Source organism: Cyprinodon tularosa, unplaced genomic scaffold, assembly GCF_016077235.1.
Source record: "Cyprinodon tularosa strain WSP-4 unplaced genomic scaffold, ASM1607723v1 ctg66, whole genome shotgun sequence".
NCBI classification, from domain to species: domain Eukaryota; kingdom Metazoa; phylum Chordata; class Actinopteri; order Cyprinodontiformes; family Cyprinodontidae; genus Cyprinodon; species Cyprinodon tularosa.
The window spans coordinates 3,396,476-3,408,659 of record NW_024039407.1 but is presented as its reverse complement, the minus strand read 5'-3'; the positions used below and the strand labels follow the sequence as shown (position 1 = coordinate 3,408,659).

General features: G+C 38.4%; 1 protein-coding gene across 1 annotated transcript; it reads right to left on the bottom strand.

Moving 5' to 3' along the window:
• Window positions 1-3,252: 3,252 nt before the first annotated feature.
• Window positions 3,253-4,550, bottom strand: nppal (natriuretic peptide A-like). The gene is made up of 3 exons (XM_038309411.1): window positions 4,410-4,550; window positions 3,935-4,250; window positions 3,253-3,501 (listed from the first exon to the last, which is right to left on the bottom strand). Exons 1-2 carry the CDS (start codon window positions 4,488-4,490, stop codon window positions 3,936-3,938), a joined length of 396 nt encoding a protein of 131 aa, XP_038165339.1. The 5' UTR covers window positions 4,491-4,550; the 3' UTR covers window positions 3,253-3,501; window position 3,935.
• Between the last annotated feature and the right edge of the window lie 7,634 nt (window positions 4,551-12,184).

Below are 12,184 nucleotides of genomic sequence, written 5' to 3'. Positions count from 1 at the left end.
AGTGTAAAATGTCATCAAAAAGAAAGAGAAGAGACAAAACTTAAAATCTTAAACTTGATTTTGTTAATTTTTTTGCTGCTGCACTGTTAATTTCCCAACTTGGGAACAATAAAGTACATCCAATCCAAGCACGCCTGAATCAGTGAGCTTCTATACAAACTATGGTAAAAAAAATCCGGTAAATATTAGACTGTTTGTTAATTTAAAATATGTACTCTAGATTAAATTATTTTTTGGTTTGATGCAAATGAATTGTTAGAAATCCAAGTTGTAGTTTGCAGTACTACTTTGCTTATTTGGTTTGCCTACACTTTAAGATCTATGTTTTAATAAATGATTGACTAGTTACTCCTTCTTTCATACATGGATTCATATGTTTTCAGGCCCTGGGCTCATATTAACCATGTGTTCTCAATGGCACAGTGGAGCCGACCTTCTGTCCTGTAATTGGTAGTGATGGTAACAGCAGGAACCAAATGTGGCAGATTTCAAGACTGGTAGCTGTTCTTTGGAGTTATTCTCTATACAATGGGACTAAACTGAAACTTTAAGGTTTAGCATTTGATGACGTCAAGTGAAAACTACCGGACCTAAATTATGGTATTAAGTAAACACCTTCTTTTAGTTCTTGATTTTGATTCAAAGAGTAAAAAATGTAAATGTATCAATAAAAATAATAAAATAAAGTCTATAATGGATAAATTGAAGAGCTGAGTCCATCCTTTGATCCCACCCTTCGGCAGAAATAACTAACAGCAGTTTCTTTCTATCTGGCTATTATTTCCTAGTGTCACTAAGCAGGAAGATTGGTCTGTCATCTTTCCAATATTGTTTCTATAAATTAGAATCTAGGGGAATCTTTCATTCATAAAAAAAAATGTGTACTGATACCAAAACACTAAGTAAACAAAGCATCCAAAACGGTATTCACCAAAGAAATATTCAAATTTATAAAACCATGATCAAAACCAAGAAATTTTACTTTATAATCCACACCTCTAAGGCCCTCTTCTGTCGACATTTAACCAAAAGCGGTCCATAGAAAGCGCTGCATGAATTTCCCTGTGTATCTTAATGACACAGCTAATAAATTCTATTTAACGGTTACCGGTTGTAACAACAGCATAGAGAGAGAAAAAGTACACAGTTTAACTAAGACAGAAATAAATGAGTTAGGGAGGTAGGTATAAAGTAGGATAAATGTGTTCAGTTGCCACATAATGCTGGGAAAAATAATAGGAAGTATGAATGGAAACACTTTCAAAGCCCAAATGTATGGAATGAGTGCATAGATCCAAAGCAATGCCCCAGGGAGTCCATTCGGGCCTCTAAGTCAGTCATCAACAAGGGCCAAGGAATGTTGGTGATCTCTGAAGACATGATCCCTCACTTTCTCCCATGTCTTCTTATGCATCTATTGAGCACCATTATGCACGGGTGTCACAACAGTATTTAAATGTTTACACAATCAGTGTGAATACCCCCAACCTTGTCACTTTCGTGTGTTTATTTGCGGTATGACTCACCCTTTTGGTCATCAGAGGGAGGACTACATTGATGAAAAAAAAAAAATAATAATAAATATATATATATATATATATATATATATATATATATATATATATATATATATATATATATATATATATATATATATATATATATATATATATTATTGTACAAAAATGTGTGTATATATATATATATATATATACACATTGGGCGGACTTTGATTTAGAATGTTAGACCCTTGTGATTTTTGCAATTTATAAGAAAAGCCCTTAAATATAGTTACAGTTAGTTATACCAATTATTACTCTGTAGGTTATGAGCAGATAAAGTTGATCTAGGATTAAAGTAAATAAAAGCCAAGTTAAATGTCTTGGAGATATCTTGATGCAATCTAGCTTCAGTTCTTCACCTTCCCATCTGTGTCTCCAATTTTGCCTGCCTCCAAAATGTCCTGCAGGCGTCTGTCTGTCTGTCTGTCTTTCTATATACAGACGTCGCCCTTTCAAACAAGGTCTGCGTCAAGCATTGAGTGACCACGCTCTTTTGCTTGTTTGTAAATATCAAACTATCCGTGCCTCGGTTGCCTTCGTCTTTCCTCCTAATTTCACATCAATCATTCATTTGCACTTGTTCATGGTTGAACTTAAATTATATGTAGTGACGTCTTTTTAGTCTTTTGCAGCTCAATGTTTTACCCGTCTTTCAGTTACTTCATCAAGTTTAGAAGTATAGTTTCAGCATAGAATGATCCTACCATTCTTTGCTGTCTTAATTAAAGACTTCTTCCCTTCAAGAAGACCTTAAGGCTTATATCATTTATACGTAATTTATTTATCAGCAAAATAAATCATATATATAACTGGTAAATGCTATTATCTATTGGCATTCAATTATAGCCTAATTTCATCAATTCCCAAATCAAAAGTTTCTTTAAGTTGTTAATCAATGAAAAACTTTGAAACTGATTTTTCTATATTTAAAAAAAGGGATTGCTTGACTTCTGTCTGCCTTTTATTTAAATTTAAATATGTAAGATCTTTACTTTTTTAAATTCAAGTCACTGTAATTTTCTTTTATTTCTCTCCACTATTATGCCTTTGACCGATTGTTTTTGCAGTTTATTTGACCTTTGTTCATTAATCTAGTTGAAAAACTGATTAATATGAAATAATTTTTCAAGACCTTTACAAACAACCTTCGAGTTAAAAATGCTTTTTGTGAATGTGTAAACTGTTTTCATGAATATAATTATAGCTCAAAGAGACAACAATAAAAAAGGTAAGTACAAAGGGAATTTAAACTTTTTGAATGGAAAGGTTTTTTTGAGCATCTCTTTAAATGTAATGCCTATGAGCATTAAAGCCACTCCATCCTTCGAGTACAGTTTCACAGATGGTTAAAACACATCCAAGTGCAGCATCAAAACTCTGGGTCACACACCACAGACGGTATCTCTTTCCTAATTTATCTGAGCTCAGTGTTTATTGTTTAAAACCTAATATCTAACATGAGGGAATTTAAACTGTCATCGGGTCAATTTTGGATAGTTTCTGCTTCATTATGTTCTGTCAGTGATAGAAGTTATTTCAGGTTCAGACAATTTGTTAACAAGCTATGATGCAGCCGATCCTTATTAAATGAAATCTAATTACACCTCATTATCAGTATTGAGGTCTGTATATTAATTTATTCCACTTCGAGGCTCTGAGCTGTACCCATAAACAAACAAGGGAATCAGCATTTATATGCAAAATAGTTATTTTACTGCAATACATAATATCACAAGGCAACTTGACTTTATCCATTAAAACCATAAATAATAAATACACAAACAATAAATTAGAATTCAGCAGCTTTCATTTAAGAAAACTCAATGTAATGCAATAAATCCATGTTCTGAGTAAGAACAATCACTGCTGCAGCTCTCCTTTAAAGTCTCAGTAACGTCTCTGTGAGAGCCGACTGTGCTGCGGCGTCATTGTGATGGACCTGTTGAAAGGACAAAAAGCACATTTTTCAGATACAATGCCTTCAACATCTGGAGCATAAAAGCTGCTCAGAAATTCTGCAGCTGCCCAAAGGCAAGCAGCTCTGTCAGAGTTGATATAATGGTCGTATTAACTTTATGCAAAAGATTTCTTTAAGAAATTATTTCTGAAATTGGAAATAAAAACCTGCTTCTTATGATTACACTTATCTTTTATTCTTTGCAGCACTGGATCTTAACCCTCAAAGATATGCTAAATAAACCTATGAAAATAGATGCTGGTAAAATAAATAATAACTATGTTAGTATCTATGGTTTAATAAAACCTGAAGTACTTTGAAATTAGATGCATTATTCAAACTGAAACTGTTGTCTGCTTAATTTAATTGTTTTAAATATGCAGGATTATTTGAAAGGTGTTGAAAAATTTCCTACCTTAGCATCCCAGTCCACTGAAGGAGCCAATTCTTTCCAAACGGACCCCGAAGCAGCTCCGCAGGCCTGCCTTCTTGTAGCGGCCCCATGATCGTTTCGAGGTCTTTAGGAGATCTTTCAGAAAATGTGCTAACTGGTTATCTTTAGCCAATAGGGCAGATTTGCGGAGGTCAGAGGAGCTCCATGGCTGCTGGTCCTGCTGCTCTGGAGCTCTCAGCACAGACTTGTCTGAGACGAAGTCACTTTCCCCCACATCTGCCTCCTCAGAAGAGATAGGCATGTTGCTGATCTCATCCTCTAAAAGCTGCGTCAAACTCTGAGAAACAGAAAGAAAAAATAAACAATTATAGACCTAATATGACTTGTGGATTCTGCATACAGCCACATTTGGTGAAAAAAAAAAAAAAAATGTGGCATTGAACTGCTCTAATATGCTGCACATAATAGCTAGAATTTTTGCTCCTGGTAAACTTACCTGTATGTCAGAAATGGGTTTAGCTCCTATTAAATTAAGCAGCAGCAGCGAAAAACAACAAACTGAGATAGTTGGGTGCATTTTTCCCTGTAGTGCTTTATATTTTCTGTGATGACTCTCCAAATCACGTCCTTGCTTCTGCTCTAGAGTGACTCTCCAGCGGCGCAGGTGCCGCCTTTATACCGACCTGATTTCGTCACATTGCTTGCCAGTAGAAATTAATGAGGTGTGACTAATGCTCCTGCAGATTGGAGGGGAGCCTAACCTGGCTCTCATAGGTGTTCAGTCTCCTCTGAAGTTTCCAGAATTTGACTGGAGACTCTGGGTATCAAGTCTGTGTGGGTCACAGCATCACATCAGCTGTTAACTTTCAGCTTGGCTCTGTTTCTGTGAGATGGGTATTCTATTGTCACGCACAAAAGGGATTCATTTGTTTGTTGTTTAGGATGTTTTATATGGGTCAGTTTTGTGATGTGCAGTTAAGCACAACAGTTTAACCCACTTATTATCTTATGGTTAATTATTATATATAGTGTTTTTCAGAAAGAGGTGTAAAAATATATTTTATGAAGTCAATGACAAATATCATTATGATTGCTATTATAATTGTTGTCAGCATCACTCTCTTTGTGGTAAATACTTATTTTTTTATTTTTAAAGTTATTGTCAAACTGATAACATAAAATGAACGCAAATATGTTACCCTTTTAAACTAAATTCAATAATTAGTTTTTCATTCAAGCCAATTTAGTTGCTTTTTGAGTTACCTTTCTAAATTTAAAACATAAAAACAATTTCTATAAAGATAGCACAAACCATGCAATGTTTGTTTATATCATATTTGAAGAGTAATAAGGCACACATTGTTTGTTTTCAACTGATCAGACAGTTATGCATATGCTATGCATGCCACTATACCAGCTAGCTCTGGATTTCTGTTTATAAAAGTTTGCATGGAATTTTCTTATAAAGAGAATTTGAGTAGGACACATAGTCAAAAAACATGATCATTAAATTGAAAGTGCAAATGCCCTTTTTCAGTTTCTTAGTCATACATTAGGTGAAGAAACTTCAAGACATATATTGAATACAAATTCAAAAGAAAGAGGGCTAAATGTACATCCTTGGGGTACACCAATAGTGCTTTAAATCACATTTGTTAAAAATATTTTTTGATGTTTTAATTAAGGATATATGCATTTATTGGAATATTTTTTTTTCAGCATCTTCACAAAACCTCATATGATTTGCAGTATCTGATATTTAATTAAAGAGAAAAGTTTCCTGCTATTTATTGTACATAGGGTCCTGGAAATCCTTATCTAAGGGTAAGGAAAGTTAGGGACTAACTGTACAGAATAAAAACTGTACAGTTAAACTTTGACCTCTCAACATGTCAGAGAGCAGCAAAACAATTCAGAATGGTGAATACGACTTCGTTAAACGTTCCTTCTCGTTGTGTTTGAAGCATACACAATGCTGTGATGTACAACGATTTTAAAATGTCGCCATTTAAACTTTTGTTGTTCTTCAAATAACCGTTGATATTTGATTTTATCAGATGCTAGCTACCAGTCCGTCGAGGATAGCAGCAAATAAGGCAATGTGCAAACTGTGTTCTGACGCAGACAATTTTGTCATTTGATCTGTAGCTTATGCCAGTGAGTGGATGATTTACTGGAACAAGGAGCTGACCCTACAACTGTCTTGCCCAAGGGGCATGTTAGGTTAATCTGTCAATCATGTCCCTATTCTCTACCACAACAAAAGCACTTGAACACAATATGCTGGTAATTTCCACTTTACAAGTGGAAAGGATCATCTTTACCAGATCACATGAAGGCAGCATTTGCCATGATCTTGACACTGATGACAGGCTTAATTACTCATTTCATTCACCTGTCCAGTTCTGCTTGGTTGCTCATTACCTCTCGTTTGATCCACCTGCTCCTGCCTCTATTTAAGGTGCTTGCATCCAGTCACCAGGGCCAGATTATTTTTGTTCTCTCTAGCCAGTGGTGAGAGTGTTTTTAGAGTTCCTTAATGTTTCTGATTTCCTTATCCTGACCTCTCAACCACTGCACATGCCTGTTTTCATCTGATCTCAGTGACAAGAGTGTTGTTAGCTTACCTGAGTAATTCTAACCACCTGATCCTGACCTGTTCTGCCTCTCAACCACTGAGCCTGCCTGTTTCTGTCTTTGGAGTTCTGGATCTCAGAGCCTGCTTTTTCCTGTTCTGATCTGTTTGCCTGACCTGGTTTTGGACTCCTGCATTTCTGAGCCTGCCTGTTTCTGTTCTGATCTGTTTGCTTTACTTGGCTTTTGACTCCTGGATCTCTGAGCCTGCCTGTCCCTGCTCTGATATGTTTTCCTGACCTGGCTTTGGACTCCTGCAGGTTTTCCGGGGCTGCAGCATCTCAGACACTGTGGGCGGTGCCCGCTGCATTTTGTTGGCAGTCCACCGGCTGGATTATACCTCGTCCTCTCGCTATGGACTGAACTTGTACACCAGGTTATTGAATCACCTTTCCAATCTTCCTCCGTTAGATTTTCAAGGTCACTAACCTGTGTTTCCTCTCTGCAGAGTTTCCTACCTCAGATGTCCTAGCAGGTGTTATCATGGACCCCTTTGTTTTAATAAAAGATTTTGTAATCCCACTGTCTGCTTGCCTGAATACTGAGTACTTATGTTCTGAATCGTGACAGCATTGGTAAGTACACTATATTGCCAAAAGTATTTGCTCACCTGCCTTGACTCACATATGAGCTTAAGTGACATCCCGTTCCTAATCCATAGGGTTCAATATGACGTCGGTCCACCCTTTGCAGCTAGAACAGCTTCAACTCTTCTGGGAAGGCTGTCCACAAGGTTTAGGAGTGTGTTTATGGGAATTTTTGACCATTCTTCCAGAAGCGCATTTGTGAGGTCGCACACTGATGTTGGACGAGAAGGCCTGGCTCTCAGTCTCCGCTCTAATTCATCCCAAAGGTGTTCTATCGGGTTGAGGTCAGGACTCTGTGCAGGCCAGTCAAGTTCATCCACACCAGACTCTGTCATCCATGTCTTTATGGACCTTGCTTTGTGCACTGGTGCACAGTCATGTTGGAAGAGGAAGGGGCCAGCTCCAAACTGTTCCCACAAAGTTGGGAGCATGGAATTGTCCAAAATGTCTTGGTATGCTGAAGCATTCAGAGTTCCTTTCACTGGAACTAAGGGGCCAAGCCCAGCTCCTGAAAAACAACCTCACACCATAATCCCCCCTCCACCAAACTTTACACTTGGCACAATGCAGTCAGACAAGTACCGTTCTCCTGGCAACCGCCAAACCCAGACCCGTCCATCAGATTGCCAGATGGAGAAGCGCGATTCGTCACTCCAGAGAACGCGTCTCCACTGCTCTAGAGTCCAGTGGCGGCGTGCTTTACACCACCGCATCCGACGCTTTGCATTGCACTTGGTGATGTATGGCTTGGATGCAGCTGCTCGACCATGGAAACCCATTCCATGAAGCTCTCTGCGCACTGTTCTTGAGCTAATCTGAAGGCCACATGAAGTTTGGAGGTCTGTAGTGATTGACTCTGCAGAAAGTTGGCGACCTCTTCGCACTATGCGCGTCAGCATCCGCTGACCCCGCTCCGTCAGTTTACGTGGCCTACCTCTTCGTGGCTGAGTTGCTGTCGTTCCCAAACACTTCCATTTTCTTATAATACAGCTGACAGTTGACTGTGGAATATTTAGGAGCGAGGAAATTTCACGACTGGATTTGTTGCACAGGTGGCATCCTATCACAGTTCCACGCTGGAATTCACTGAGCTCCTGAGAGCGACCCATTCTTTCACAAATGTTTGTAAAAACAGTCTGCATGCCTAGGTGCTTGAATTTATACACCTGTGGCCATGGAAGTGATTGGAACACCTGATTCCAATAATTTGGATGGGTGAGCAAATACTTTTGGCAATATAGTGTATCAAACACACAAACCAAAACATATTACAAAGGGTTTGTGTATGCTGGTAATCCATCAACTGAAAACTCTCCATCCAAAAGGCCTCTGAGGTGTGTGATCACCGTTTAAACTAACGGAATATGTTCAGTTTCCAAGGACTATTCTTTCCAGCATGGAGACCTTTCAGATTTTTCCTAGAATTTTCCGTAGCCTCTTTCCACCAGATTCTTAAAGTGCACTGATACTGTTTCTAGTCCTTGTTAGGGGTTTGCAAGCTTCTCTCCTTAAAAATTAGGAGAAAGCATATCTGAATGCACATTTATATGCGTTCTGTGAGTCTGAAAAAAATTTAACACATCAAGACTGAGCTCTGATCTTCTGATCTTCTAAAACTTAGACACTGTTTAATGATAGAACAATACATTGATCAAGATCAAACACTCTGAAGTGAGCAATCCTGTGAAATTTCAAACTGAGCTAGTTTTGGCTTATTTACAAAAGCAAGTCTTAACTGCTATTTTTGGAAAGTCTTGACAATGATTACCTAGGCACGGAAATAAGTAAACTGTGTGGAGGAGGACGCTCATGAAAGATTTACAAGCATTTATTTTCTCTAACAACAGAGACTGACTCCATCTTCCAGACAATCACCATACCTGAGAATGTGCTGATTGACCCGTGTTTAAGTTTTTGCTTCATCATGTACTTTTAGCGAAAAAAAGTCACGGATATGTTCATCACCCTGACTGAAGTCACAGAGGGTGTCTAAATACTTCATGGTGGCAAGGCTTCAGGGGTGGATGAGATCCACCCTGAGTAACTTGCTGGGCTGTTGTGGCTGATATGCCTACTAACCATTGATTTCAACAGGAGCAGTGTGGTTTTCATCCCAGATGTGGAACACTGGACTAGCTCGATAGCCTCTGTGGGGTGCTAGAGGGTTAGTGGGAGTTAGCCCAATTGGTCCAAACAAGATTTGTAGGCATTTGACCCTGTCCCCCATTCTACCCTGTTGAGGGGGCTCCAGTATGAAGTGTCAACTGCTAGGCTGCTGACTGGACCGGACTGCAGCAGAGAGCCAAGGGCTGCCCGTACTAAGCTGGAAAAGGGGAGCTGGGGCCGGAAAGGCAGGCGGAGGAGAAGCACAGGTCCGCCGGTGTTCAGGCCACCGTCACCGGATGGAGTTAGGTCACTCCGTCCCCCACCGCCTCCCTGCCCCCGTCAGCCTTGGTTCTCATACCGGCCCCACAGCTGATGGCTCTGTTCAAGTACCCGGTGTGTTTGGACTAAATGCTGCACTGTAGTCGCCCAAAATCCTGGAAGATTTTGAAATTCCCCCTGGACATTTTTTTAGGTCTGAACAGTAGGACATGTCCGAGAAAAAGAGGACATCTGTTCACCCTACTCTGGCAGAACTACCTTCTGTAACTGGTTCTGTTCATGACCTTTATAGACAGGATATATTGGCCCAGATCAGGTTAGAGGAGGTATGGTTTTTGGGACAGTGGATTTCCTTCCTGCTTTTTGATTGTATTGGTTCTCTCCTTCCAAGATCTACGTTATGTACTGAGGCGGTTCACAGGGGGTCCAAAGCAGCTGGGATGAAGATCACAAGTTAGGCCATGGCTGCTGACCCAAAAAAGGTGGCTTGCACTATTCTGGTCTGATGATATTTCCTGTCTCAAGTAGACAAATTCAAGTATCCTTTTCATGAGTGAAGGGAGAATAAGGTCTATCAGATCTATGGCTGGATCGGGGCTGCTGCCCCTTTAATGTGAATGCTTTGCAGGTTTTTTGTGGCGTGTTGAGCTGAGTCAAAGGGCAGAAATGCTTGATCTACTGGTCGGTATAATCTATGGCTTTAAGTCTGGAACATGATCAAACTAATAAGATCCCAGACTCTAGTGGCTGAAATCAGTTTTCTCCACAGGGTGGCCGGACACTCTGCTACAGATAGATGTAGCAGATGAAAAAAGAATCCTTTAAAAGTAGTCAGGAATAAGGATGAAAAATGTTATGAAGCCCTTTTTTTAGTGCTCTTGGAGAATCTTATGAAAATGCAAAATATTTAAAAAAGTCATGAATAAGTAAAGATTTGAGTAAAATACAGCTTGAAATGGTCCAAATTTCTATTTATAAAAAGATTGCTGATTATTTCTCCACAGAGAAAAGCTGAATAAGTCACTAATCTGTGTTAAACCTTGGACAGCAAGGTCACAATAGGAGTTTTCATTTTGTCTGAGCAGCAATTTCTGAAGGTGAATAGAAAATTTATAAAATGAACAATCTGAACTGGAAAATCAACATTGTTTGTGAGTTAGTAAGAGGTTGTAAGCAAGAGGAGAAAGTACCAGTAAAATGTACAGAATGCCCCAGAGCGGCCTGCTTTACATTAGAGCTAAAAATGCATCTGCAAGTTAAGCAAGGCCAGCTGTAGATGATTCCCGTATTAGGCAGGGATATCCTAAAAAAGGAAATGCTGGAATGCAGTTGATAGGATGACTCAGCCATTGTTTCCTGTTCTATAAAATTCCAATTGCATAGTATAATCCTGAAGTCCTGTGTCAAGCACTGTTTCATAATCATCATGGGGTCATGTCAAAAGTGGTTTTGTCTCTGTACTGAATATATGACACATTAACACTGAGCATGCAATGTGTCACAATGAGTCAGCTTTAGGTGAGTGACCAATTACAGTAAATTTAGTTGCTTCTTTTAGATGCTACTTTTTTGGGTCGCAGCAGAAAATTGCTTTTAAATGAGATTCAAAAACAGGTTGCGGCGGTGATAGAGGGATTAAGTCTTTGGCCCATATATGGCGGTCTCACTCCTTGACATGGTTGTCACAGTTCAAGCCCTGGCTTATTAACCTTTGTCACATTCTACCTTTTCTCCTAGTCCAATTTATTTTCTTCTAGTTTTCAAAGGAAAAAGGAAGATAAAGGCCACTTTAAAAAAAGAAAAATTTTAATTGCAATCTAGTATTTTACACGTACATGGAATTTGCTATTGTGATAAGACAAGCATAGAGTTGGCATAAATGTTGAATAACAAATGTATGCTGTATAGGAAGAGAATAGAAAAAATTATAAGATTTGATATATTAAAAATATACCATAACCTGAAATTGAATGAAATCCTATGTCATGATGTTGGCACTGATGCCTGGTCTGATTATTCATTTCCGACCAGTTGTCATTACATGCTTGTCTTATCTACCTCACTTATCGCTCTTTATTCTCTGAATTGCTGATACCCTATTGGTAGTTCAGGGTGGAGCAAACCCACTGGCTGCCATATTGGTACTCCCAAGTTGGATTAGTCGCAATGTAAACAATATGTGTACAACAGCATCGAGCAACGATGACATTCTCATTTTCAGGGGGGCTCAAGATTTTTAAGATAAAGATAAATTCATTATTTGAACACACACTTGCTGTATCATAGCATAAGTAGATTACTCTAAATTATGATTTTAAAAAAATTTATACATTATATTGCATAATCATTATGAAGTCAATGAAGATTCAAGAGACTTTATTGTCATTCACATCACGTGTTAGATGAGGTAAACGAAATTGAGCGTCACGGCCTCAGTTACATCCGAATATATAAAAAAATAATTTATAAAAACTAGCTACAATATCAGATTTTATAAATAGAAAAAAAAAAAAAAAAACATTTACAGATATATAAAAACAAGAAGTAGAGAATAAAATCTATATTAAAGATAAATTTAGCAGTGCAACATTTTAAAGTGTCCAAGTGTAAACTGCAAATACAGTGTCATTGGGGGGGTTAGGGGTTGAACAGACCATGTTATTGT